This window comes from Salmo trutta, chromosome 16 (genome assembly GCF_901001165.1).
Source record: "Salmo trutta chromosome 16, fSalTru1.1, whole genome shotgun sequence".
Taxonomy (NCBI): Eukaryota; Metazoa; Chordata; class Actinopteri; order Salmoniformes; family Salmonidae; genus Salmo; species Salmo trutta.
In genome coordinates, this window is record NC_042972.1 from 22,680,151 (window position 1) to 22,707,974 (window position 27,824).

The 27,824-nt window shown below is 44.2% G+C and overlaps 1 protein-coding gene across 1 annotated transcript in view; it reads right to left on the reverse strand.

Annotated features, from left to right (window-relative positions):
* Positions 1–3,178: 3,178 nt before the first annotated feature.
* Positions 3,179–27,824, reverse strand: part of LOC115150327 (receptor-type tyrosine-protein phosphatase gamma) — a 256,267-nt gene continuing 231,621 nt past the window's right edge. The window contains exons 14-29 of the mRNA XM_029693504.1: positions 16,935–17,026; positions 12,327–12,418; positions 10,540–10,636; positions 10,366–10,448; positions 10,058–10,192; positions 9,791–9,925; positions 9,290–9,462; positions 8,927–9,062; positions 8,588–8,734; positions 8,273–8,366; positions 7,911–7,987; positions 7,391–7,519; positions 7,120–7,266; positions 6,687–6,829; positions 6,469–6,604; positions 3,179–6,201 (exon numbers count right to left, since the gene is read on the reverse strand). Of these exons, the coding sequence (XP_029549364.1) occupies positions 6,055–6,201; positions 6,469–6,604; positions 6,687–6,829; positions 7,120–7,266; positions 7,391–7,519; positions 7,911–7,987; positions 8,273–8,366; positions 8,588–8,734; positions 8,927–9,062; positions 9,290–9,462; positions 9,791–9,925; positions 10,058–10,192; positions 10,366–10,448; positions 10,540–10,636; positions 12,327–12,418; positions 16,935–17,026 (1,963 nt within the window). The 3' untranslated portion in view covers positions 3,179–6,054. The remainder of the gene's footprint in view (positions 6,202–6,468; positions 6,605–6,686; positions 6,830–7,119; positions 7,267–7,390; positions 7,520–7,910; positions 7,988–8,272; positions 8,367–8,587; positions 8,735–8,926; positions 9,063–9,289; positions 9,463–9,790; positions 9,926–10,057; positions 10,193–10,365; positions 10,449–10,539; positions 10,637–12,326; positions 12,419–16,934; positions 17,027–27,824) is intronic.

Below are 27,824 nucleotides of genomic sequence, written 5' to 3' on the forward strand. Positions count from 1 at the left end.
GTTAAGTTTCACTTTGAAATAAAATATGTGGAACAATACGCACGCTGCCCTTTGATCCTGTCCTTTTGAAGAACGTGACACAGTCCCTCCTGCAGCAAAGCACCCCCACAAACACGATGCTGCCACCCCCGTGCTTCACGGTTGGGATGGTGTACTTCAGCTTGCAGGCCTCCCCCTTTTTCCTCCAAACAGAACGATGGTCATTATGGCCAAACAGTTCTATTTTTGGTTCATCAAACCAGAGGACATTTCTCCAAAAAGTACGGAGAAGGCAAGATTTCCCACTTGCCTTCTCCGGGTCCTGACCAGGCATCCGGCTCTTTGTCCTCTGTACCTGCTTCACTTCCCCTTGCAAATAAAGGGGATGTCGGCCCTTTGGGGTGTTTGGAGAATATCTTGTGCGTCCTCCTTGTTGTAGAAGAAATCTTTGTCTTATCCGAGGTGAGTGATCGCTGTCCTGACATCCAGAAGCTCTTTTTTGCCATAAGATACGGTTGCAGTAACATTATGTACAGAATAAGTTACAAATAACGCGAAAAAACACATAATAGCACAATTGGTTGGGCGCCCGTAAAACTGCTGCCATTTCTTCTGACGCCATTTTAGGTCCTGAGCGCTCTGGAGCAGGTTTTCATCAAGGATCTCTCTGTACTTGGCTCCATTCATCTTTGCCTCGATCCTGACTAGTCTCCCAGTCCCTGCCTCTGAAAAAGATCCCCAAAGCATGATGCTGCCACCACCATGCTTCACCGTAGGGATGGTGCCAGGTTTCCTCCAGATGTGACGCTTGGCATTCAGGCCAAAGAGTTCAATCTTGGTTTCATCAGACCAGAGAATCTTGTTTCTCATGATCTGAGAGTCTTTAGGTGCCTTTTGGCAAACTCCAAGCGGGCTTTCATGTGCCTTTTACTGAAGAGTGGCTTCCGTCTGGCCACTCTACCATAAAGGCCTGATTGGTGGAGTGCTGCAGAGATGGTTATCCTTCTGGAAGGTTCTCCCATCTCCACAGAGGAACTCTGGAGCTCTGTCAGAGTGACCATCGGGTTCTTTATCACCTCCCTGACCAAGGCCCTTCTCCCCCGATTGTTCAGTTTGACTGGGCTGCCAGCTCTAGGAAGAGTCTTGGTGGCTCTAAACTTCTTCCATTTAAGAATGATGGAGGGCACTGTTTTCTTGAGGACCTTCAATGCTGCAGACATTTGTTGGTTCCCTTCCCCAGATCTGTGCCTCAAAACAATCCTATCTCAGAGCTCTACGGACAATTCCTTTGACCTCATGGCTAGGTTTTTGCTCTGACATGCACTGTCAACTGTGGGACCTTATAAGGACAGGTATGTGCTGTCGTGGACATTATCACCAGGGACACCTGAAGTCAAACTTAAATGAATCCTTTACTAACAGCAAGCTGGAGATGTCACAGTCAAACTTAGATGAATAAAGTACCTGTACGAAGTGAGCTCCAACGGGGCAGTCCCGTTAGTGCACTTAAATACTGCTTACACAGACAAGATATACAGTTGAAGTCAGAAGTTTACAAACACTTGGAGTCGTTAAAACTCGTTTTTCAACCACTCCACAAATTTCTTGTTAACAAACTATAGTTTTGGCAAGTCGGTTAGGACATCTACTTTGTGCATGACACAAGTCATTTTTCCAACAATTGTTTACAGACAGATTATTTCACTTATAATTCATTGTGTCACAATTCCAGTGGGTCAGAAGTTTACATACACTAAGTTGACTGTGCCTTTAAACAGCTTGGAAAATTCCAGAAAATTATGGCTTTAGAAGCTTCTGATAGGCTAATTGACATAATTTGAGTCAATTGGAAGTGTACCTGTGGATGCATATCAAGGCCTACCTTCAAACCCAGTGCCTCTTTGCTTGACATCATGGGAAAATCAAAAGAAATCAGCCAAAACCTCAGAAAAAAAATGTAGACCAACACAAGTCTGGGTCATCCTTGGGAGCAATTTCCAAACGCCTGACGGTACCACGTTCATCTGTACAAACAAGAGTACGCAAGTATAAACACCATGCACCAGCTGTCATACTGCTCAGGAAGGAGACGCCTTCTGTCTCCTGGACATTAACGTACTTTGGTGCGAAAAGTGCAAATCAATTCCAGAACTACAGCAAAGGACCTTGTGATAATGCTGGAGAAAACAGGTACAAAAGTATCTATATCCAGAGTTAAAACGAGTCCTATATCGACACTGCTCCAAAACCGCCATTAAAAAAGCCAGACTGCAGTTTGCAACTGCACATGGGGACAAAGATCGTACTTTTTGGAGAAATGTCCTCTGGTCTGATGAAACAAAAATAGAACTGTTTGGCCATAATGTCCATCGTTCTGTTTGGAGGAAAAAGGGGGAGGCTTGCACGCCGAAGAACACCATCCCAACCGTGAAGCACGGGGTGACAGCATCATGTTGTAGGGGTGCTTTGCTGCAGGAGGGCTGGTGCACTTCACAAAATAGATGGCATCATGAAGAAAGGAAAATTATCTGGATATATTGAAGCAACATTTCAAAACATCAGTCAGGAAGTTAAAGCTTGGGCGCAAATGTGTCTTCCAAATGGACAATGACCCAAGCATACTTCCAAAGTTGTGTCAAAATGGCTTAAGGACAACAAAGTCATGGTATTGGAGTGGCCATCACAAAGCCCTGACCTCAATCCTATAGAAAATGTGTGGGCAGCACTGAAAAAGTGTGTGCAAGCAAGAAGGCCTACAAACCTGACTCAGTTACACCAGCTCTGTCAGGAGGAATGGGCCAAAATTCACCCAATTTATTGTGGGAAGCTTGTGGAAGGCTACCCGAAACGTTTGACCCAAGTTAAATAATTTAAAGGCAATGCTACCAAATACTAATTGAGTGTATGTAAACTTCTGACCCACTGGGAATGTGATGAAAGAAATAAGATCGGAAATAAATCATTCTCTCTACTAAAGTGGTGATCCTAACTGACCTAAAACAGGGATTTTTTACTGGGATTAAATGTCAGGAATTGTGAAAAACTGAGTTGAAATGTAGTTGGCTAAGGTGTATGTAAACTTCCGACTTCAACTGTATTTACAAAGCATGTGACAATTAAAAATGTATTTGATAAGAGTACAACCCAATTCAAACCTTGCCTTATACTTTGGTCAATCTGACAAATACACAACACCAGGTTGAAGTACATCAAAACCAATACTTTATTTAATGTATAGCAATACAATTTACGTATTAAATAGCACTATTAAACTTCAATAACATGATATCATATCACAGTACCATAGTAATGCAACACCATGGTACTATAATACAATGACAGAATATAATAAATGGAAAAAACATTTCTTTATCTTCAAGTTTACAAAATAGAATGAATGCTGAACTTGCTTAGATGGATTGAGGCAGCAAACTTTACTCAGTGACTCCCTAGATGTCTTCCATTCATAGCACAAATTGGTCTGGTGTAGTCTATAATAAAAGTCTGATATTCAAATGGGCAGTAATAACATTCTTTACCCCGACAGAACAAAAAAGAATCATGGTACCCTACTCCCTATATATTGCACTCTTTTTCATCAAAAGTATTTTATTTTATTTAACCTCTATTTAACTAGGCAAGTCGGCTAAGAACAAAACCCCTATCGGACTCCCAATCACGGCCGGCTGTGATACAGCCTGGAATTGAACCAGGGTCTGTAGTGATGCCTCTAGTACTGAGATGTAGTGCCTTAGAACGCTGCGCCACTCAGGAGCCAAAAAGTATGGCGCTATATTGAGAATAGGGTGCTATTTTAGATGCAGTAATGGACTTGTGCGGGAATGTGATGTCGGTCTACTTGTTTATTCGGAGACTTGGGGCTCTATTCGCTGAAGCAAACAGATTGCGTTATAGAAATGTAAAGGTAATTTCCAACATGCAGCGTTTATGTGAATGCAGTCTCCGCTAACGCAGGAACATTACCTTTAAATTTCTATCAAGTCGTAATGCTGAACTTCTGTGACAAGGATTGAATAGAGCCCTTAATTCCTACATATTCTCCACAAATGCAATGAGTGAGAGTAGGATAATGTTAAAGAAAAAAGCTTAATATGAAAATATAAAAGTCTATGATGCTCACACAGCATAGATTATAACTTCCAAGAAGATTGGTCCTTGAAGTAAATATGTACATGACCTTGAAATAGCAAATTACACTAATGTTATAAATGAAATATGATTAAAGCATAAAGTTCATAATAATAATAATAATAATAATAACAATAATAGTTACAGGCAAAAACATTTTTTTGCTGCCAATAACCATTTCGTGACAGATGAGCATGTAGGCTGTGCTTACACAGGCAGCCCTATTCTGATATTTTTTTCACTAACAGGTCTTTCGACCAATCAGATCTGAACAAGATCTGATGTAAAAAAATCTGGGATTGGTCAAAAGACTTAGGCCGCCTGGGTAAATGCAGCCATAGTAAGTCAGGACTTTTCTTCAAATGTTGGAGAGTTGTGACTTCATTTAACAAGATACTTGTTGAGAGAGAAGAGCAAAAAATAGGAACAAATAGGAAAATACAGCATGTATGTATCAGTACAGGGTACAGCTACAGGATACAGTATAGATGGGTAAAGTAGATACTGTGGTTTGGTGTAGGCGTTAGATAAAAACAACCTCTTTTAGCCCAGTTAAAACAACATAGTGCAGTATGGACTGACACATTGGACTGGTTTTTAGGATAAAAGCTTCATGTGACACTTGTTTACATTTTGGGAAAACAACTTTGTTGCAATTTTCAACCATGTCTTTGGTTATAATGACAGTAATACACTTCACCCTCCAAATTATGTTAAAACCAAGAACTCCATTCATATGGTAAAATGAAAGCTATGTTTAATATGAAGTTAAGTCCGTTGTAATGGAACAGTTGATGCCAGACGAGTCACATGTAGACCTGGGTTTAGAAACTAACTAGTATAATTTCTTAAAACAAATTTGACAATATGGGTCTCAGTGTGTCCAATCCACACAAGGCGAGAGAGGAAATGACAGAGTATACAAAACCAGCTGCTTAATATGATCAAGTATATAGTCATATGGATTACAAAACAATAGAAATCTTAAAATAAAGCAATGAATGTTCACAGTAGTTGTTGTAATACCAATTTACAAATAGAATGGAGATTTTTGGGTAATATAGGAATAATATGTATAATCTACAGATTATAAATGCTCCTGGGATAAGGTGGGTTTTACTGAATAAGAAGTGTTGGGTACACTTTATTTGGATAGTCCTGATAGAGCATCTACAGATGGGCATACCATCAACAAACGATCTGTTGATAAGCAACTGCTTGCTAAGGTTACGGTTAGTTAGGTATAGAATAAGGTTCAGGGTAAGGGTTCAATTTAGGATTAGGATAAGGGTTAGGGCTAGTAGATAGTTTAAATCTTACTGATAAGTCTGTAGAGCATCTACAGATGGACTACGCCAATAAAGTCTTACCGAAGAGTTGACCAGATGATAGTGTTGCAATGCTTGTTAAGTGAGCTGTACTGTCATACACTGAACTGGGATAGTCTGTATTGAGAAATCTATTCGACTGGATCATGTTGACCTTCAGGGTTGTCCTTGGTCCTCATTCTTCATTCATTGAAGCTAAAGTCTGTTCTTTGCCACAATCCAAAGAGTTCCAATGAGTGTAGAGTACAGTGGTGCCAGGGTCTAGTTAATGGTACTGTATTATCTAGCAGGGTTTTAGGCAGTAACACCGACAGTGTAGTGTAAACTGGACAGAGACACTTTCTTTTTCCTCACGTGAAACAATGTAACAGTTAACAACTCTCAGCAGGATAACAATTAAGACAAACAATTATGAAGAAAAAAATAAATATCCAAAAAGTTTATATCAGTGTAAAAAAGGTAATCAGGTTATTCATTTAACCAATAATTCTGGCTAAAAAGGCCTCAAGGAAAGTCCGCCAAAGTTCTCTTTGTTCCTCAGAGTTGTACAAATTAAGTGCCTTCGGATGGTGGTGTGGTCAGTCAGACCAGTAACCAGTCAGACCAGCGACTCCATGCTCTCAGCAGGATCTGATTGGTCCATGATGACCACCACCCCATTAGTGTCCATGTAGATGGGGCTCATCCCACTGTCTCTGCTGCTCACCAGGCTCAGCATGGCCTTGTACAGGTACTGGTACTGCTCCTGGAGACAGACACACCGGGAGAGAGGAAGACCGAGAGACAGGTTAACACCACTGTAAATTACTGACAAATGTTACAACTTTAAATGATACTTCTAGGTCTATTCTAAGATTGTTGACATGTCAGAATGAGCAATGACAACCACCAAGTGATATTTGTTCCTATGACTGACTGGAGATTTTGCTTAAGTTAAATAAGTTATTTCTTATTGGCGATTATTGAAGCCTGACAGCACCAATCCTCCTGACTGGGTCATGGGTGAACTCACTATGTCTGTGAAGACTCCCGGCCTCATGAGGTTGATCATCTTAGCCACCTGATAGACATCCACAGCCCCTTCACTCTCCAACTGCTGAGACAAGGTGGTGAGGGCACACAGAGTCCCTGCAGACACTGCCCCAAACCTACCAGGGACATGGAGGGACATGTTAACACACATTCATACTCCTGATATACCAATGCATGCATGCCGACAAACACACTTACTCATCGTGTATAATGGTGGGTCCGTCTCGGGTCATAGCCTCCTCTTTGATGACGTTGATGAGCTCAAAGGTGCCGCTGAGAGGGGCATCAGGGTTGGGCCATTTAGGGCACTGGAAATGTCTCACCTCCAGGACATAGTCATCCTGTTAGTGGGAGAGATATTAGACAGACAGACAACTAGGACACTGACAATACAGTACCGCTACCTCAGGCCAGCACTGTAGTTTAGCTAAAGCCCACCTATCAACACTTAGTTTGTATTAATGGGAATAATACACTTTTAAATGTATTCAAATACTACTTTCCTATCTAGCTTGAAGGATCACTGGGACACACATGGCCCTGCCATCTGTGTACAGGTCTGCGAGGGTTTTATACACTCACGCAGGTGAGAGTTTACTTGTGAAGGGTGAAAGGTCAAAGGTTACTGTACCTGCGTGGCCTCCAAGATGAAGTCGTGGATGATGATCTGTTCTTCGTTAGAGAGACACAGTCTGTCCTTGCTGATCAAGGTGACGGTGAAAGCTAGGCAGTTCATTGCCTCCTCTCTGCTGGGCCAGTACACAAACTCATCCTCAGCCTAAATACACATATGGCAGACATACATGTTAGATGTGTGTAATGTATGTGTGTGTAACCAGGCGAGAACAGTAGAGCGCTACTTGACTAAATGTTATAACCTTCTGGCCAGCTACTCTACTCACCAAACCATGGTTGTCTGCAAGCATGACGATGATTTGGGCATTGTGGTCCCAGATCATTCTCCAGAAGTCTGTGGTGGTGTGGGGTAAAGGATGCTGGGTAATGATGAACTCATTACTCCTGTAGTAACCCTGCGTGGCCCAAGGTAGAAGATCAATATGTAAGCACTCATACATAGTCAACAACTCACAAAATCTTCTATAACATGATTACCCAATTACTTTCACGTTGTCTAAACATCAGAAGGAATTTATTGTGCCTGTTAGGTTTTACATTTGATCTAAATGAGTTTTAAAAGGTTACAATCGGATCATGATGAGTACTGTGTACAGGCCCTTGTCTCAATTTCTCAGTATTAATTATTCCTTATAATAAATAATTGACTATTATTCAGTAAGAGGCTTCACACAATAACAGTTTGAAATGCAGAGTAATTCTAATCATCAAGGGAACAGAAGATATCATTAGACAGAGTGTGTGTGGTGAGCGTAGTGTGGTGTGTGGGGTATAGCAGTATCATACCATTATGTAGGAGGCATTGATATAGTCTGTGCCTTTCATTCCAGGGAGAGGGGCCAGTCCTACGCGAGCTCGTTCCGCTAGAGCGGGAGAAAAAAAAACATGTATTCAATCACACCCATGGCCTTAGGGTGCCATGATACAGTACTAGATAATAATGCACATAACTGTTGCTGTGGCATCTACAGCACTTTCCCTATGGCATAATAACATGGCCAGGTAAATAAACTCTTTCTATAATGTCTCGGGGCGAACTGGCAAAGCATGACACCTCATTATCTCACTCAGTGCAGTAGATGATGGGGAATTGACAGAGAAATTGATAATGTAGCCTAGGATAGTATCTATAGAAATACTGTCCTCACATGGAACTACTGAGGAGTTGCGGTTCTTCTCCTTGTTGCAGTCTTTCTGGGCGCTGAAACACTCCACGAAGCTGCCGTTACTCTGGGTCAGCAGCTGGAGAGATAGAGGTAGCAAGACCGTGCTGTGAGATAGAAAAATCTCACCATGAATGGGTTTAATGTTTATTAAGTGTGTATGTGACATGTATTACAGTGTTCAGTACACCGTAGCCCTTCAACTATGGAGTCTCTAAAAGGCTCTATTCCTTATAGTTTGTAAGACATACAGTACGAACTACACTATGCTACACCAAAGGAGGCTGGGGTTCATCATACCCTGAACTGCTTGTCGAGGCGTGTGCGGCCCCCCAGGCCGGGGGTGAGGATGCTGTTGACGTAACCATGGAGCTGCCAGGCGGGCACCTCTGTCTCACTGCCCAGGATGGCCTCCATCAGGGCATCATGGATGAACACGTACTGCTCCTATAGTCCAGGGGGAAGGGCAGAGGGAGGAAGAATTAGACTGGAGAGAACCACTGAGCTTATGGAGAAGATCTCTCTAGCTAGTGTAACATTGTGTAGGAGATGACATTCTCTTCGGCAGTTACTGTAGCTGTATGAACTTTGGAGGTGTATTGGAGGTGTCATTTGTCACACACACAAACACACACACACCTCTGTCTGGACCAGGTAGTTGCGTTGTGTGCGGATGTGTTTGAGAAAGCCCCAGACGTTGACTGTGCTTTTGTCTTTGATCTGCTGCAGCATGCTGTCGATGACGATGTACGTCCCTGTCCGCCCGACTCCAGCACTATACAACCAAAACACATGTTAACTACTAACTACCACAGGAGACCCATAGAAGGAGCTGTATTACGGATCGTAGACAAGACTTCAATGAAACTAGTGGTGTTTCTGATTACTTCTTATGATGAGGAAGATGATTTTGTGCACTAGGATAGAGCGTCACCCTCTCTGCAGTAAACATGGGCGGAATCCATGTTTAGAGAACATCATTTTTCTAGAGAGCTATTGTACCTGCAGTGCACTAGGACAGGGCCCATGCCAGGTGCGCGTGCTGCAGAGGAGCGCCCTATAAAGGTGAGGACAGGTAGGGTGTATTCCGGAACGCCCATGTCAGGCCACTGGGTGTAGTGATACTGGATCACCATCCGCTCGTTCTGACGCCCCTTCGGGTTGCCCTTCTGACCCTGAAACAACATGGATGACATATGAGAATAAACTGGATGGAGTATGTCGACTTGGCAGATACAAAAATATAAGGCACACAAGGGAAGACCTGCTGGCTAAAGGGCCAATTTCCTTAGGCCTAGCCCAAAAACTATTTCAATGGAGGATTTCTATTGAACATGATTCTTAGTGATTTTAGACAGGACTAGGCTTAATGTTTATCTGGGGAAAGCAGCCCTAAGCGGAGGTGTCCCCAACACAAGGGAAGAGCACTATGCACAAACATCTCAGTAGTACTGTAGACGTACTGTAGACGTACTGTAGACGTACTGTAGCATTGGGACATACCTTTTTGACTTTGGTGTTCCGTATGAGGAATTGTCTCAGTGTGTAACAGGCGTGAACGTTAGTACTCTTCAGAGTCACCACAATGTTGCCATACTCCTCACTGCTCTCTGTGGGCCAGTACTGGTCACATTTTCTCTGTGAAAGACAACAGTATTCATCTCATCTTCCCTGTCAAACAACAATATGATATGCTCTTTAAAAGCCAGCTGTATATCATCCATTGTGAAAGACAACAGTCACACCAACAGTCAGATAGAGACCACCTACCCTTCCTTTCTCTACCAGGTTGGTGATCATGACGATGATACCAGTGTTCTGTTCCCACACCATCCTCCAGAAGTCCTCGAACGTGGACTTGAGAGGGCCCTGGGCGGCGATGTAGGCCTTGGGATGGTTGTAACCCTGTTGAGAGGAGACGAGGGGCTGAGTGACAGCAGTACACTCACACAGAGCGCAAGTACAGTACACATAAGGTGAGTACCAGAGCATATATAATGACAGAGAAAGAGAACACAGCATACATAAAAACACTTAGAATAGCTACTAAATACATCTAAAGCAGTTGGTTGACCTACATCTACATAGTTAGCGTTCATGTAGTCACTGTGTTTAGCATCCTTGCCAGCCAGGGGTCGTAACTTCACCCTACTGTGATCGTCTGGGAGATAGATGAAAGGAATATTAGTCTCATTCTGCATTGCCTTTTTAACATCACACATGAATATAACAGGCTGTCAGTGTTGACTTACAGGCCACGATGTTGATGTATCTGTTTTTGTGCTTGTTGTCAGGATGATTGGAATGTTCTGCAGTGATCTTAAGGTCCACCGTACAACGCTGGACCTCCTAGGGAGAGAGAGGTCAAGATGGGAAGAAAACTATTTATTTTTCAAACAGCAAATGGTCCGATCAGTTAATATTGATATGTTTGAATTACATTAGAAACATGATCATTATCATACAGGTTTGTATAGTTGTGTGTATCCACACATCTGGGACAACTAGCCTAGTGTTGTGGCTGTATGTCTGTACTCTGTTTGATTGACATAGTACGAATAATGTAGGTTCACCTGCACCCAGCTGTGTGCGTCTGTGTGCAGTGTGTTCCTTCTTGGGAAGTGTTAGCTTTGTGCCTCCACCTGGTCACAGAGACAGTGTGTTCCTGTCCAGCCAACCAGTCACGCCCTGACCTTGGAGATCTTTTATTCTCTATTTTGGTTGGGTCGGGGTGTGACGAGGGTGGGCATTCTAGTTTATTTATTTCTATGTTGGCCTGGTATGGTTCCCAATCAGAGGCAGTTGTTTATCGTTGTCTCTGATTGGGGATCATATTTAGGCAGCCATTTCCCCACTGTGTTTTTGTGGAATCTTGTTTGTGTTTAGTTGCCTTGGGCACTGCATAGCTTCACGTTTCGTTTTGTTCTTTATTGTTTTTTTTGTGCCGGTTCACATAATAAAGATGATGAACCCAAACCACGCTGCATTTTGGTCCGATGCTTACTCTAATGATTGTGACAACCAGCAACTAGACTGTTAATTAACCTGCCTCACACTCAGCCATCTGCTCCACAACACACACTTTTTTCAGTATAAATATACTGAACAAAAATATAAAGTGTTGGTCCCATGTTTCATGAGGTGAAAAAAGATCCCAGAAATGTTCCATACGCACAAAAAGCTTATTTCTCTCAAATTCTGTGCACAAATTTGTTTACATCCCTGTTAGTGAGGATTTCTCTTTTTCCAAGATAATCCAACCACCTGAGAGGAGTAGCATATCAAGAAGATTATTAAACGGCATGATCATTACACAGGTGCACCTTGTGCTGAGGAAAATAAAAGGCCACTCCAAAATGTGCAGTTTTGTCACACAACACAATGCCACAGATGTCTCAAGTCGAGGGAGCACGCAATTGGTATGCTGACTGCAGGAATGTCCACCAGAGCTGTTGCTAGAGAATTGAATGTTCATTTCTCTACCATAAACTGCCTCCAATGTCGTTTTAGAGAATTTGGCAGTACCTCCAACCGGCCTCACATCCGCAGACCACGTGTAACTATGCCAGCCCAGGAGCTCCATATCCGGCTTCTTCACCTGCGGGATCGTTTGAGACCAGCCACCCAGACAGCTGACTGAGGAGTATTTCTGTCTGTAATAAAGCTCTTTTGTGGGGAAGAACTCATTCTGATTGGCTGGGCCTGGCTCCCGAGTGGGTGGGCCTATGCTGCGCACCTGCCCAGTTATGTGAAATCCATAGATTAGGGCCTAATGGATTTATTTTAATTGACTGATTTCCTGATATGAACTGTAACTCAGTCAAATCGTTGTATTTATTTCTATTTTTTCAGTATACATACTGCACATGCCCTGTACACATTTCATTGTGTTTACACAGACATAGGCAGTAATGTACACACCTACACACACAGACAACATAAACCAGAATATGAGAATATCATAGACTCACAGACACACACTCCCCCTCAACAATAGGAGAAAGGCTGAGAGATAAAAACGTATTGTGTTACTTCCTACCTCAAACTCCTCAGAGAACCCGTGCAAGTTGTTGGAGTAGAGCTCCATGATGTGTTTGATGAACTGCCTGACAGGGATGGCATCCATGTCATCTGTAGGAAGACATACCACACTTAGAAAGACACAAATGTGGACATATCACACTTAGGCTTTCTTCACATTGGCAGAGAGAGAGTGACTTTCTTTGGCAATGTTAACATATGTTTCCCATGCCAATAAAGTGCCTTGAATTGAATTGAGTGAGTGTATGACCGACCGACTGTCACAAACAAAATCTAAATTTAGATCAATTTTAAATTCAGGCTATAACAACAAAATGTGGAAAAAGTCCAGGGGTGTGAATACTTTGTGAAGGTGTAAATAACAATATTAATATCCTGTCTAGAACCTCCCTACATTTGTAACATCTTCCATATTTCAGACAGACAAATGAAAGACCAAGTATTTTAATATCCCTTCAGCCTGTATCCCTTAGATTACCAACGTACCACTGCGCTACTCTAGTGTGGCACAGCATTACAAATGAACCAGCAATCTGCTAGGTGTTCACTGCCTCTCCCACAGACACTTTCAGAGAAGAACATATATGGGGCCCTAACGTCTCAGAGTAGAAGTGCTGCTCTAGGATCAGGTCCTCCCTGTCCATTAAATCTCATTCAATGTGATCTAAAAGGCCAAACTGACCCTAAATCAGCACATCCCACACAGCCTCCCACTAAGACTAATAACTACCCCAGTAGTACAGATATTGTTGTTGTTTATGTTGAGAAGAACACTTATTAGCCATGTCACACAGAACGATGGGAATCACACCACAGCTAGACCAGTCACTGGCGGACAAAGAGACATAATTGTCTAATATGGGTGTTTAGAGGGGGTGGCATCTGTGTCAGATGAGCCACATCAGTCCCAAATTATCCATTAGGGAGGAGAGGTGATGGGGAGGCTACTGTCACACAGAGAAAGCCATCAGGACAAAGGGTGTGTGTGTGTGTGTGTGTGTGTGTGGACAGAGGAAACAGCTGCTGGGTTTGTCTGCTGGTGCTGGTGTGTGATATTACAGCCAATACACACTCCCAGCTGGGTCCACTGACAGACAGGCACTCCCTGACTCACTTCAATGGTTCCATGGTTAAAGGTGATTGGGGGATTGTTTGAGTGTCCATTTGTCAACGGTCTTCCATTTATACACTAATCAATGGAGCTGATTAAAATACTATGGGCACATTTGGATTTGCTAGAACTTTGCAGCTGTGCACACATTTTGCATCCCTTTATTCAGGAGAGAAGGGATGTGATGAAAGGTGGAACAAAGACATTCACGTGCAGGCAGGCACACACACTAGACCAGCTGTGTCAGAGTTTTGGCTCCATGCACCCCCTCTCTCCGTTTTCTTCCTGCTCATTAAACCCCTCACATTACAGTCCAGTGGGGGGATGGATTTAGCATTTCAGACGCTGTAAAACAATCACAGTTCTATAAACACTTAACACTCGGTTCTCTGAGATGGTATATTAACTTGTCTGTACAGAAAGAAGCAGTTCGTCTCCACATTGAGGAGAAAAGAGAGGGAGTAGGGGAGAGAGCGCGTGAGCGAGGAAGGGGACAGAGCGCTTGCGCGAGGAAGGGGGACAGGGAGAGAGCGAGCAAGGAAGGGGGACAGAGCGAGCGAGAAAGGGGGACAGAGCGAGCGAGGAAGGGGGACAGAGCGAGCGAGCGAGGAAGGGGGACAGAGCGAGCGTGCGAGGAAGGGGGACAGAGCGAGCGTGTGAGGAAGGGGGACAGAGCGAGCGTGCGAGGAAGGGGGACAGAGCGAGCCTGCGAGGAAGGGGGACAGAGCGAGCGAGCGAGGAAGGGGGACAGAGCGAGCGAGCGAGGAAGGGGGACAGAGCGAGCGTGCGAGGAAGGGGGACAGAGCGAGCCTGCGAGGAAGGGGGACAGAGCGAGCGTGCGAGGAAGGGGGACAGAGCGAGCGTGTGAGGAAGGGGGACAGAGCGAGCGTGCGAGGAAGGGGGACAGAGCGAGCCTGCGAGGAAGGGGGACAGAGCGAGCGTGCGAGGAAGGGGGACAGAGCGAGCGTGCGAGGAAGGGGGACAGAGCGAGCCTGCGAGGAAGGGCGACAGAGCGAGCGTGCGAAGAAGGGCGACAGAGCGAGCGTGCGAGGAAGGGGGACAGAGCGAGCCTGCGAGGAAGGGGGACAGAGCGAGCCTGCGAGGAAGGGGGACAGAGCGAGCGTGCGAGGAAGGGCGACAGAGCGAGCGTGCGAGGAAGGGCGACAGAGCGAGCGTGCGAGGAAGGGGGACAGAGCGAGCGTGCGAGGAAGGGGGACAGAGCGAGCGTGCGAGGAAGGGGGACAGAGCGAGCGTGCGAGGAAGGGCGACAGAGCGAGCGTGCGAAGAAGGGCGACAGAGCGAGCGTGCGAGGAAGGGGGACAGAGCGAGCCTGCGAGGAAGGGGGACAGAGCGAGCGTGCGAGGAAGGGCGACAGAGCGAGCGTGCGAGGAAGGGCGACAGAGCGAGCGTGCGAGGAAGGGGGACAGAGCGAGCGTGCGAGGAAGGGGGACAGAGCGAGCGTGCGAGGAAGGGGGACAGAGCGAGCGTGCGAGGAAGGGCGACAGAGCGAGCGTGCGAGGAAGGGGGACAGAGCGAGCCTGCGAGGAAGGGGGACAGAGCGAGCCTGCGAGGAAGGGGGACAGAGCGAGCCTGCGAGGAAGGGGGACAGAGCGAGCGTGCGAAGAAGGGCGACAGAGCGAGCGTGCGAGGAAGGGGGACAGAGCGAGCCTGCGAGGAAGGGCGACAGAGCGAGCCTGCGAGGAAGGGGGACAGAGCGAGCGAGGAGGGGGGAGAGAGCCAGCGAAGGTGGGGGTGGGGGGGAAAGAGAGCGAGCAAAGGTGGAGGGAGAGAGAGGGAGAGAGAAAAGAGACAAAAGCAGAATGGATGAAGAGTCAATACAGACATCAGCTGAGTTCTTTAAGTTAACCATCATTGCTATGAACTGGGCCGTAGTGCCATAGTCCCTCTGTCCCTGAGTGTCTGCTCTCTTTAAAGGAACGCTATGCACTCCACACAGCACTGTCTTCTCATTGTGTTATTGACTAGCTACCTCTACACTGGGCTCTCTCAGAAAAGAACCCTCTCACATGACTCCTAATAGAGCAGGTCACAAGCATTTTTACATACACTCAGGGTGTAAGCTGCTGAGTAAAATAGAAGTAGATTGGCCCATTCAAAAGTATTAACCCTTTCACGTGTGAGTTCCAAATATCTCTAACGGTCGCCTCAGCGTGAGTTTTTTTATGCACGTGATGTTCGAACGTTCTCTCCATTCCAGGAAGTGATTGTTACATAAACAACAACACTGAATGGCTCAGAGCTGGAGTGAGAGGTTACCGTGATTGACTGCCTGCACGCACCATTTGTATCAATAAATCACTATCAGAAAATGTTTTGTGTGGTATTATTGATATATTTAGTATTTTATTGACGTTTTTCAATTACCCGTGATAAATCATGCATTCCGATTTTTGCATAAATTGTAATGGGCGCATAGTATGTGTGGAAAATAATGTTTTGAAGGTTGTACTGATTATGATGAGCTAAGCTAATTCCAGCTATGTGTATGGAGCCATGTTTGTTGACATACAATGCATTCTGGGTTTCACGTAATCATCTGTTTGACCAAAGATGTTATAACAAAATGAGGTGAGTAAGAGTTCACTCATTTTTTGAGGACTTCTGCAAATGAATGGTGGGATGTGAACGACAGTAGATGACACACCCCTTCAACATGCATAATGTAAACAGACCAAACTCATCTTGTCTTCTCTTATTATCTTCGGTTTCTGTGAGGAAAAAATGCATGGCTGCGCGCTGAAACTAATCGACGGATTACTTTCAATTTCTAGAAAGAGTTTTACCTAATTATTTCGATCAATGGTGAGCTCACTAGTGATGTGATTAATTATACATAGTAATTGCTATTAGCTAATTCATGGTATAGTTTACGTCAGCCGAGAGTTAGAAAATATGACCGCTTGTGTTGTCAATCTTTCCTCAGTTAGCGCTAGGACAAATGTAGCCTACATTTTTCCAGTTAGGATGATTGTGTTATGCTATAGATACTTCTGTGAATATCTGAACATTGCATCCAAAAATAAACTGCTCAAATTCTGGACATAACTTTGTAAGGACTGTTTGTGTAAATAGTTTCTGAATAAAGTGTGGCCAGCTCAAATGCTGATTGTTGCGTCATTCGAAACTGGCCGTTCTAAGTGAGCGTTCTAAATGAGTGTTCTAATCACACGGGTGGGATCGTACGCTTCAGGGACCACTGTAGAACGATCACACCCCGTGTGATGGTACGTGTGAAAGGGTTAAACTCACACTAGAATGGATCCTATCCTTAACAAGAGCAGATAATGACTAACAAAGAAAAAGGCTTGACAAAAACATTGACAAGAAAATGGTCACAGAATGGTTGTGGCTACTATAAAAACCTACCAGGAAGCGGTGGGCAATAGTTTGGAAACACAAAAATATTGCTAAAGCAGGTTAGATTGAATTGGGCTCTCATGTGTGTTATGGTGTGTTAAAGAAGGTGTGTCTTACCTGGGATGGGGATGACAGGGATGTTCTCATTGGCCACCACCCTGGGAGAACTACTGTCCTCCACATAGAAGTGAGCTGTCTGGAAAAACCTCCTGTAGATGAACACAGAAGAGGAGAGATAGCCCAACATCACCACACAGAAGAGGACAGATAGCCCAACATCACCACACAGAAGAGGACAGATAGCCCAACATCACCACACAGAAGAGGAGAGATAGCCCAACATCACCACACAGAAGAGGACAGATAGCCCAACATCACCACACAGAAGAGGACAGATAGCCCAACATCACCACACAGAAGAGGACAGATAGCCCAACATCACCACTGTCATGACGTTGGCCTGTGGGTAAGGTTTATGACCCCCCCATAAATACCTTTCTCCCTTCCCCTCTCTCTCTGACCCTACTGAAGGACTTTTGAATAGCCTTTGTTTAATCTAGAGAGTCTGGGAACATCAAACAAGTGGGGGGGAAAGGAACCATATTTCGGGAATAGAACCAGTTGGAAATATACCAGGTACTTAATGAGTATGGATGTCAGTTCGGTTGTCATCTGAGACATTATGACTGATGACAGGACGACATAAACTGTACCTGGGAAAGTCTACACATTATAGTCATCAGATTCACATGGAATTGTTGTGCAATTTAAATGTTTGATATTGAAACTGTTTGTTAGGAGATTAAATTTAATTTTAGCTTCCAAATGAGAGAATTGGGTTTTCATAAGGAAAGAGCCCTGACCAATCAGTGGCTCGCCCCTGTGAAGAGACGGGGGTTATAAACGATGAAACACACCCTTCTCCCCTCGCCATTATATAAGTCAGTGACAAAAAGTAACCAGCCTGTTCCGGGTACGTGAGGTCTGCAGCCTCTGCGTTAAAAGGACACATGTCAAGTACAGAACTAAGCCAACCTCAGCGTGAGCTTTGGTTGCGAATGGTATGAACTTTGAACCATTTCACTACAGAAGTGATACTTCCTAGCCGTTGAGTTAGCAGCGGCCGCTGTAAAAGTGGGCTAGGAAAGGACGGACGACGGATCCAGTCTAACAAACAGACGAAGATACTACAACGTATCCATTTTTACAACCAGTGACATTCTTACGAGGACAGGAAGATCTCTGTTGGCCAACACGGCCAGCATCTACGACCAACCTACCGAAGCGCAGCTCAGAGTAAATATTTATTGAATTTTCCTTTTCCAAATGGGCGGTAATGTAGAATGCATACGATACTGTATTTAAAATGGCATAGCTGCTTTCTCTGTTCCTCAGTTTTCCCGCTCTTTCATCAAGCCCAACTCCCTTTCTTTGTGTAACAAGCCGCCATGCCGGTTTAGCCCACTAGGGCACATTCTCCTATCATTTCATTGTAACCATATCTGTTTGTTTTGCATTTCTGTGAATTACTTAGATTAGTAAATAAATGATTTTAAGACAATTGATGTATGAATGACTCATAGTGAAGACTGGGTTCGTGCAGATAACCAACAATTTACAACATTTGGAATGAGATTGACGTGAGGTAAACTAAAACATCATTAATCAGAGGACTCATGGATCAGATATTATAATATCTGAAAGTTATATTAGGAAAATTATAACTTTGTAATCTGAATATTTTCCTTGGTGCCCCGACCTTCTACCTAATTACAGTTACACGATTAATCAGTTTAATCGCGTAATAATAATTACAGAGTTATTTGATAAACATGTCTTCCGTTTTATTGATGCCAAAGACACGACACCACACAGAAGAGGACAGATAGCCCAACATCACCACACAGAAGAGGAGAGATAGCCCAACATCACCACACAGAAGAGGAGAGATAGCCCAACATCACCACACAGAAGAGGAGAGATAGCCCAACATCACCACACAGAAGAGGAGAGATAGCCCAACATCACCACACAGAAGAGGAGAGATAGCCCAACATCACCACACAGAAGAGGAGAGATAGCCCAACATCACCACACAGAAGAGGACAGATAGCCCAACATCACCACACAGAAGAGGAGAGATAGCCCAACATCACCACACAGAAGAGGAGAGATAGCCCAACATCACCACACAGAAGAGAGATAACATCACCACCAGTACCACACAGAGGAGAGAAGAGAGTAAACCCAACATCACCACCAGTACCACACAGAGGAGAGAAGAGAGTAAACCCAACATCACCACCAGTACCACACAGAGGAGAGAAGAGAGTAAACCCAACATCACCACCAGTACCACACAGAGGAGAGAAGAGAGTAAACCCAACATCACCACCAGTACCACACAGAGGAGAGAAGAGAGTAAACCCAACATCACCACCAGTACCACACAGAGGAGAGAAGAGAGTAAACCCAACATCACCACCAGTACCACACAGAGGAGAGAAGAGAGTAAACCCAACATCACCACCAGTACCACACAGAGGAGAGAAGAGAGTAAACCCAACATCACCACCAGTACCACACAGAGGAGAGTAAACCCAACATCACCACCAGTACCACACAGAGGAGAGAAGAGAGTAAACCCAACATCACCACCAGTACCACACAGAGGAGAGAAGAGAGTAAACCCAACATTACCACCAGTACCACACAGAGGAGAGAAGAGAGTAAACCCAACATCACCACCAGTACCACACAGAGGAGAGAAGAGAGTAAACCCAACATCACCACCAGTACCACACAGAGGAGAGAAGAGAGTAAACCCAACATCACCACCAGTACCACACAGAGGAGAGAAGAGAGTAAACCCAACATCACCACCAGTACCACACAGAGGAGAGTAAACCCAACATCACCACCAGTACCACACAGTGGAGAGAAGAGAGTAAACCCAACATCACCACCAGTACCACACAGAGGAGAGAAGAGAGTAAACCCAACATCACCACCAGTACCACACAGAGGAGAGAAGAGAGTAAACCCAACATCACCACCAGTACCACACAGAGGAGAGAAGAGAGTAAACCCAACATCACCACCAGTACCACACAGAGGAGAGAAGAGAGTAAACCCAACATCACCACCAGTACCACACAGAGGAGAGAAGAGAGTAAACCCAACATCACCACCAGTACCACACAGAGGAGAGAAGAGAGTAAACCGAACATCACCACCAGTACCACACAGAGGAGAGAAGAGAGTAAACCCAACATCACCACCAGTACCACACAGAGGAGAGAAGAGAGTAAAGCCAACATCACCACTAGTACCAAACAGAGGAGAGAAGAGAGTAAACCCAACATCACCACCAGTACCACACAGAGGAGAGAAGAGAGTAAACCCAACATCACCACCAGTACCACACAGAGGAGAGAAGAGAGTAAACCCAACATCACCACCAGTACCACACAGAGGAGAGAAGAGAGTAAACCCAACATCACCACCAGTACCACACAGAGGAGAGAAGAGAGTAAACCCAACATCACCACCAGTACCACACAGAGGAGAGAAGAGAGTAAACCCAACATCACCACCAGTACCACACAGAGGAGAGAAGAGAGTAAACCCAACATCACCACCAGTACCACACAGAGGAGAGAAGAGAGTAAACTCAACATCACCACCAGTACCACACAGAGGAGAGAAGAGAGTAAACCCAACATCACCACCAGTACCACACAGAGGAGAGAAGAGAGTAAACCCAACATCACCACCAGTACCACACAGAGGAGAGTAAACCCAACATCACCACCAGTACCACACAGAGGAGAGAAGAGAGTAAACCCAACATCACCACCAGTACCACACAGAGGAGAGAAGAGAGTAAACCCAACATCACCACCAGTACCATACAGAGGAGAGTAAACCCAACATCACCACCAGTACCACACAGAGGAGAGAAGAGAGTAAACCCAACATCACCACCAGTACCACACAGAGGAGAGAAGAGAGTAAACCCAACATCACCACCAGTACCACACAGAGGAGAGAAGAGAGTAAACCGAACATCACCACCAGTACCACACAGAGGAGAGAAGAGAGTAAACCCAACATCACCACCAGTACCACACAGAGGAGAGAAGAGAGTAAAGCCAACATCACCACTAGTACCAAACAGAGGAGAGAAGAGAGTAAACCCAACATCACCACCAGTACCACACAGAGGAGAGAAGAGAGTAAACCCAACATCACCACCAGTACCACACAGAGGAGAGAAGAGAGTAAACCCAACATCACCACCAGTACCACACAGAGGAGAGAAGAGAGTAAACCGAACATCACCACCAGTACCATACAGAGGAGAGAAGAGAGTAAACCCAACATCACCACCAGTACCACACAGAGGAGAGAAGAGAGTAAACCCAACATCACCACCAGTACCACACAGAGGAGAGAAGAGAGTAAACCCAACATCACCACCAGTACCACACAGAGGAGAGAAGAGAGTAAACCCAACATCACCACCAGTACCACACAGAGGAGAGAAGAGAGTAAACCCAACATCACCACCAGTACCATACAGAGGAGAGAAGAGAGTAAACCCAACATCACCACCAGTACCACACAGAGGAGAGAAGAGAGTAAACCCAACATCACCACCAGTACCACACAGAGGAGAGAAGAGAGTAAACCCAACATCACCACCAGTACCACACAGAGGAGAGAAGAGAGTAAACCCAACATCACCACCAGTACCACACAGAGGAGAGAAGAGAGTAAACCCAACATCACCACCAGTACCATACAGAGGAGAGAAGAGAGTAAACCCAACATCACCACCAGTACCACACAGAGGAGAGAAGAGAGTAAACCCAACATCACCACCAGTACCACACAGAGGAGAGAAGAGAGTAAACCCAACATCACCACCAGTACCACACAGAGGAGAGAAGAGAGTAAACCCAACATCACCACCAGTACCACACAGAGGAGAGAAGAGAGTAAACCCAACATCACCACCAGTACCACACAGAGGAGAGAAGAGAGTAAACCCAACATCACCACCAGTACCACACAGAGGAGAGTAAACCCAACATCACCACCAGTACCACACAGAGGAGAGTAAACCCAACATCACCACCAGTACCACACAGAAGACAGGAACATGATGCAGAGTTCATTGAAAATCATCAGTACCACATCGATAGAGCTCTGTGGGTAAAGTTGCTGGCAATGACAACATAAACCAGATTGCAACCAGTTTGTGATGGTCACATGTAGCCATACACCTTTGCACTTTAAAGATGCACTCTGGGATCTTAAGTACAACAAATTTGTAACATATTGGGTTCATATGAAAATCAAATAAAATGTTATTTGTCACATGCGCAGAATTCGACTGGTGTAGCCTTTACCAGAGGTGTGGACTCGAGTCACAAATATGATGACTTTGACTTTAACACCAATGACTCGTTACTTAACTTGGACTTGAGCCTTTTGACTCGACCTGACTTGATACCCTCCTCAAGCCCAAATATAAAAAATGATGCTATTAAAAAATGTGTGCAGCGCATCAACTCTTCATTTAACGGATTATAGTTTGAATCGGACAGCAGCCAATCAAATTGTGCCAGCTGAAAAAAAGTTGCACGTGGCAGTGCAGAGGAACGTCGGTGGGTGAATTCAGTCGGAGCCCTTGGAAAGATGACACCCCAAATTATTATTTTCGGATATAAAGACGATGCTGTATCAACAAAAAACGAATTGCAACTTGCAAAATACGAGGGAAGAAAATTACAGACGGAGGCGCAACAATTTCCAACTTTGTTCAACATTTGAAGCTGCACAAAGAACGGTAAGTAGTGTCTAATATAGCCGACAGCTATATATTTTATTACTTTACTAGTGTAGCATGTAGGCTAACGTAACTTTAAATCAATGAGCCTCCACACAGTCAGTCAGCGCGGGAACGTGATTATTTGCTCCCAAGATTGAGCTACAACTGGCTAGGCAGTTGGTAGCCTAAATCCTGCCTGTTCCTAAAACCATTAACATACGTTAGCCTACTGTAACCACACAGAGAGAGTGTGTGTGTGTTAAGGTTGGGCGATTGTGTACAAGCCTACATCGCCCAATTGCGCCACATAGAGATCCTCGATAGTCGATCACTATTGGTGGGGGGGGGTCTTTTCATGGCTACCCATGTATTTCCATGGAAATATGTTTATTTGGAAAGTAATAAATATATAGATATTTTTAAAAGCATTCATGATTTGAGTAAATGTAATATACTAACTATTACTCTTGTTAAAAATATGAAATGGTATTACATTTGGTGAAGAGCACATTATGACTTGTTTGAGACTTGACTCGGACTTGGCTGTCTTGACTTGAGATTTGAGTGCTAAGACTTGAGACTAACTTGTGACTTGTAAAACAATGACTTGGTCCCACCTCAGGCCTTTACCATGAAATGCTTTCTACCGCGCCCTTCCCAACAATCTCACAAAATGGATGACGTAGTACAATTAGATGACAATGTACACAAAATAAATTGCAAGTTAAGTGCACACCCTTAGATTTATATTTGTAAAAGAATCATATTCCAACAACTATTTTCGATGTTTTGCTATTTTAGTTTTTTGCAGCTCTCCTTTTGGTGCCTTATCTGCAGCATGGTGGCCTGTCACGTCCTGACCAGTAGAAGGGGTTATTTGTTATTGTAGTTTGATCAGGACGTGGCAGGGGGTATTTGTTTTATGTGGTTCGGGGTGGTTGTGTGTTTAGTAGGGTGTTTGATTTATTATTCCGGGTTTTCGGCACTGGTCTATGTTAATGTATTTCTATGTTTAGTCTAGTTCTTTGTATTTCTATGTTTAGTTAATTGGGGATTGGACTCTCAATTGGAGGCAGGTGTTTTCTAGTTGCCTCTGATTGAGGGTCCTATATATAGATATGTGTTTGTTTTAGTGTTTTGTGGGAGATTGTGCTGTGTATAGCTTTGTGCCTTACCGGCCTGTTATTAGTCGTACACAAAAAAAACAACGTGTTGGTTTGGTTCACCTTCTTGTCCGTTTTAATAAAAGAAGATGAGTGCACATTTCCCCGCTGCGTCTTGGTCCACTTTACCTTTTGACAACCGTGACATGGCCTGGTGTGCTTGTTAGAGGATGTGCCGCTAATTTTAGTTGGAAAGGAAAGGGTAAAAAAAATAAAAAATCCAATCAGGATTTTTCTTTGCTGGTCTCTGGAGAGATAAATCTAGCTAGTTTAGTCAGCCATTGGCTAGGACATCAGAAGCTAGATAAAGGCATCTGCCATTCAACTGTATTCATTTTGGAGTGACAGTGGAATCAACCATTCACATTTTGACTTAATGAGTGGGAACGTTTTACAAAAAACGTATGGAAACTTCTGCTTTCTTGAAGGCCAAAAAGTCACTGCACAATAGCAAGCAGTAGTTTTTCCACAGTCTAGCTAGCTAGCTTTTGTTGTCGGCTAATTTGCGGCTGCAGCAGGTGTTATCAAAGAGGATGTTGTTGCTAATTTGTTAGCTTCTCCGTTTTCAAGAATAACTTGAAACACAAAGTTATTTTTAAATAATCATCATCTGGTGAGTGGAACTGTGTTTTTTTATCACAGCGTGCTTGCTGTTGTTAGCCATCTCTTTGTGAAACATTGTTGCATTTGAAGTGGACCTGACAGCATTTTAGCAAAATTGATTCTTATTCAAATCTGTTCATATCCACCCCCAGGAAGAATATGACACTTAAAAAAAACATCTAACAAGCGTCCACTAAGTTATGGTAATTTTCACGTTTTCATAAGAATACAATGTTTGGGAATGATGTATACTAAAGCATTTGTGAAAGTTCTATAGCCAGCATAGAGTGGGAAAGCGTCCATGTGTTTGGGCAATTAATAGACACTGCAGTAAATAAAAACATCTGTCTTGTCCAGGACCAGAGCACTATAGCCAATCAGAGCTACAGTACAGTCGTGGCCAAAAGTTTTGAGAATGACACAAATATTAATTTCCACAAAGTCTGCTGCCTCAGTTTGTATGATGGCAATTTGCATATACTCCAGAATGTTATGAAGAGTGATCAGATGAACTGCAATTAATTGCAAAGTCCCTCTTTGCCATGCAAATGAACTGAATCCCCTCCAAATTTCAGCCCTGCCACAAAAGGACCAGCTGACATGTCAGTGATTCTCTCGTTAACACAGGTGTGAGTGTTGATGAGGACAAGGCTGGAGATCACTCTGTCATGCTGATTGAGTTCGAATAACAGACTGGAAGCTTTAAAAGGAGGATGGTGCTTGGAATCATTATTCTTCCTCTGTCAATCATGGTTACCTCCAAGGAAACACATGCCGTCATCATTGCTTTGCACAAAAAAGGCTTCACAGGCAAGGATATTGCTGCCAGTAAGATTGTACCTAAATCAACCATTTATCGGATCATCAAGAACTTCAAGGAGAGTGGTTCAATTGTTGTGAAGAAGGTTTCAGGGCGCCCAAGAAAGTCCAGCAAGCGCCAGGACCGTCTCCTAAAGTTGATTCAGCTGAGGGATCGGGGCACCACCAGTACAGAGCTTGCTCAGGAATGGCAGCAGGCAGGTGTGCATCTGCACGCACAGTGAGGCGAAGACTTTTGGAGGATGACCTGGTGTCAAGAAGGGCAGCAAAGAAGCCACTTCTCTCCAGGAAAACTTCAGGGACAGACTGATATTCTGCAAAGGGTACAAGGATTGGACTGCTGAGGACTGGGGTAAAGTCATTTTCTCTGATGAATCCCCTTTCCGATTGTTTGGGGCATCTGGAAAAAAGCTTGTCCGGAGAAGACAAGGTGAGCGCTACCATCAGTCCTGTGTCATGCCAACAGTAAAGCATCCTGAGACCATTCATGTGTGGGGTTGCTTCTCAGCCAAGGGAGTGGACTCACTCACAATTTTGCCTAAGAACACAGCCATGAATAAAGAATGGTACCAACACATCCTCCAAGAGAAACTTCTCCCAACCATCCAGGAACAGTTTGGTGACGAACAATGCCTTTTCCAGCATGATGGAGCACCTTGCCATAAGGCAAAAGTGATAACTAAGTGGCTCGGGGAAAAAAACATCGATATTTTGGGTCCATGGCCAGGAAACTCCCCAGACCTTAATCCCATTGAGAACATGTGGTCAATCCTCAAGAGGCGGGTGGACAAACAAAAACCCACAAATTCTGACAAACTCCAAGCATTGATTATGCAAGAATGGGCTGCCATCAGTCAGGATGTGGCCCAGAGGTTAATTGACAGCATGCCAGGGCGGATTGCAGAGGTCTTGAAAAAGAAGGGTCAACACTGCAAATATTGACTCTTTGCATTAACTTCATGTAATTGTCAATAAAAGCCTGACACTTATGAAATGCTTGTAATTATACTTCAGTATTCCATAGTAACATCTGACAAATATCTAAAGACACTGACACAGCAAACTTTGTGGATATTAATATTTGTGTCATTCTCAAAACTTTTGGCCACGACTGACCTTTTATACAGACAAGCCATTTGCCACACGGGCCAGCCATCATTCACTTTGAACTGGACTGTGTGTTTACAGGCAGTTACAACAACGAGAATTTAGATCATTACAAAGTATTCGCCAAAAGCCACACAATACACTTTAGTCATTTAGCAGGCGCTCTTATCCAGAGCGACTTACAGTAGTGAATGCATACATTTTCATTTCATTTCATACATTTATTATTATTTTTTTCCTTTTTCGCACTGGCCCCCCGTGGGTATCGAACCCACAACCCTGGCGTTGCAAACACCATGCTGGCGTTGCAAACACCATGCTATGGTGTGGCAAACACCATGCTGGCGTGGCAAACACCATGCTGGCGTGGCAAACACCATGCTGGCGTGGCAACCACCATGCTGGCGTGGCAAACACCATGCTGGCGTTGCAAACACCATGCTGGCGTTGCAAACACCATGCTGGCGTTGCAAACACCATGCTGGCGTTGCAAACACCATGCTGGCGTTGCAAACACCATGCTGGCGTTGCAAACACCATGCTCTACGAACTGAGCCACAGGGAAGACCGAATGGATTTCTGCAAATATGATACATTTGGGAACTTTACTGCCCATTTGATCAAACAACCATTAAAAAGGTAGGCTCCCTCAGTTATGCACATCAACAACAAAAAGAGCTAGCCAGAGAAAGATGAGTTAAATATAACGAAGGAACATTAGATAAATCCTCGCAACCCTTTCAGCTAGTTGGCTGTAAAAATTGCAGTGATAAACAATGGGAAATTGTAGCCTCCTCGTCCTTCTGCAGCTTTCCTGAAATCGGAGTAGATAGCCAGAGTAGATAGCCGGAGTAGATAGCCAGAGTGAATTTTCGAACGCAAGAGATATGCTAACTGTATAACAGTCGCTCAAGTTCTTGCTAGCTAACCAAATGACACCTGCATCTCTAGCTGTGTACAGTATAGCCACCAAAAATGATATGAGGGGAAAAAGTCAGTCACTCACCCACTCCTCCAATGACATGACATGACATCCTAGCATCTACAGTAACGTCTATCTAACGTTAGGCTCTGTGTTTTTGCTTGCTAAATAAATAGATACGCTAGCCTATTAGCAACGCTATGACTGACTTGTGATCATTGACCTTGCTAGTTTGTTTGTATTGACATTCCCAGCCTTAGTTACATTTGTCCGTTTTTGTCCAGAATATTGAGTCATTGAAACTGAAACAGTGCATCCCGAATTGAGGCAGCAAACAATGTTCCAGGCCAGCTGTGATTTACAACCTGATAACAATATTTTCTGGACTACCAAGAAATGTATTGGTGAATTATATTAATTGTGCATAGAACTAGAATGCCTTAGTGTACGTCATGGAACGTTCAGTCAAATATAACCTATTTTTAAAACCTCTTTAAAACCTATAAATTTGGTTGTGTTTTTGTATTCTTATGATTGGGAGCTACTGGCTTATT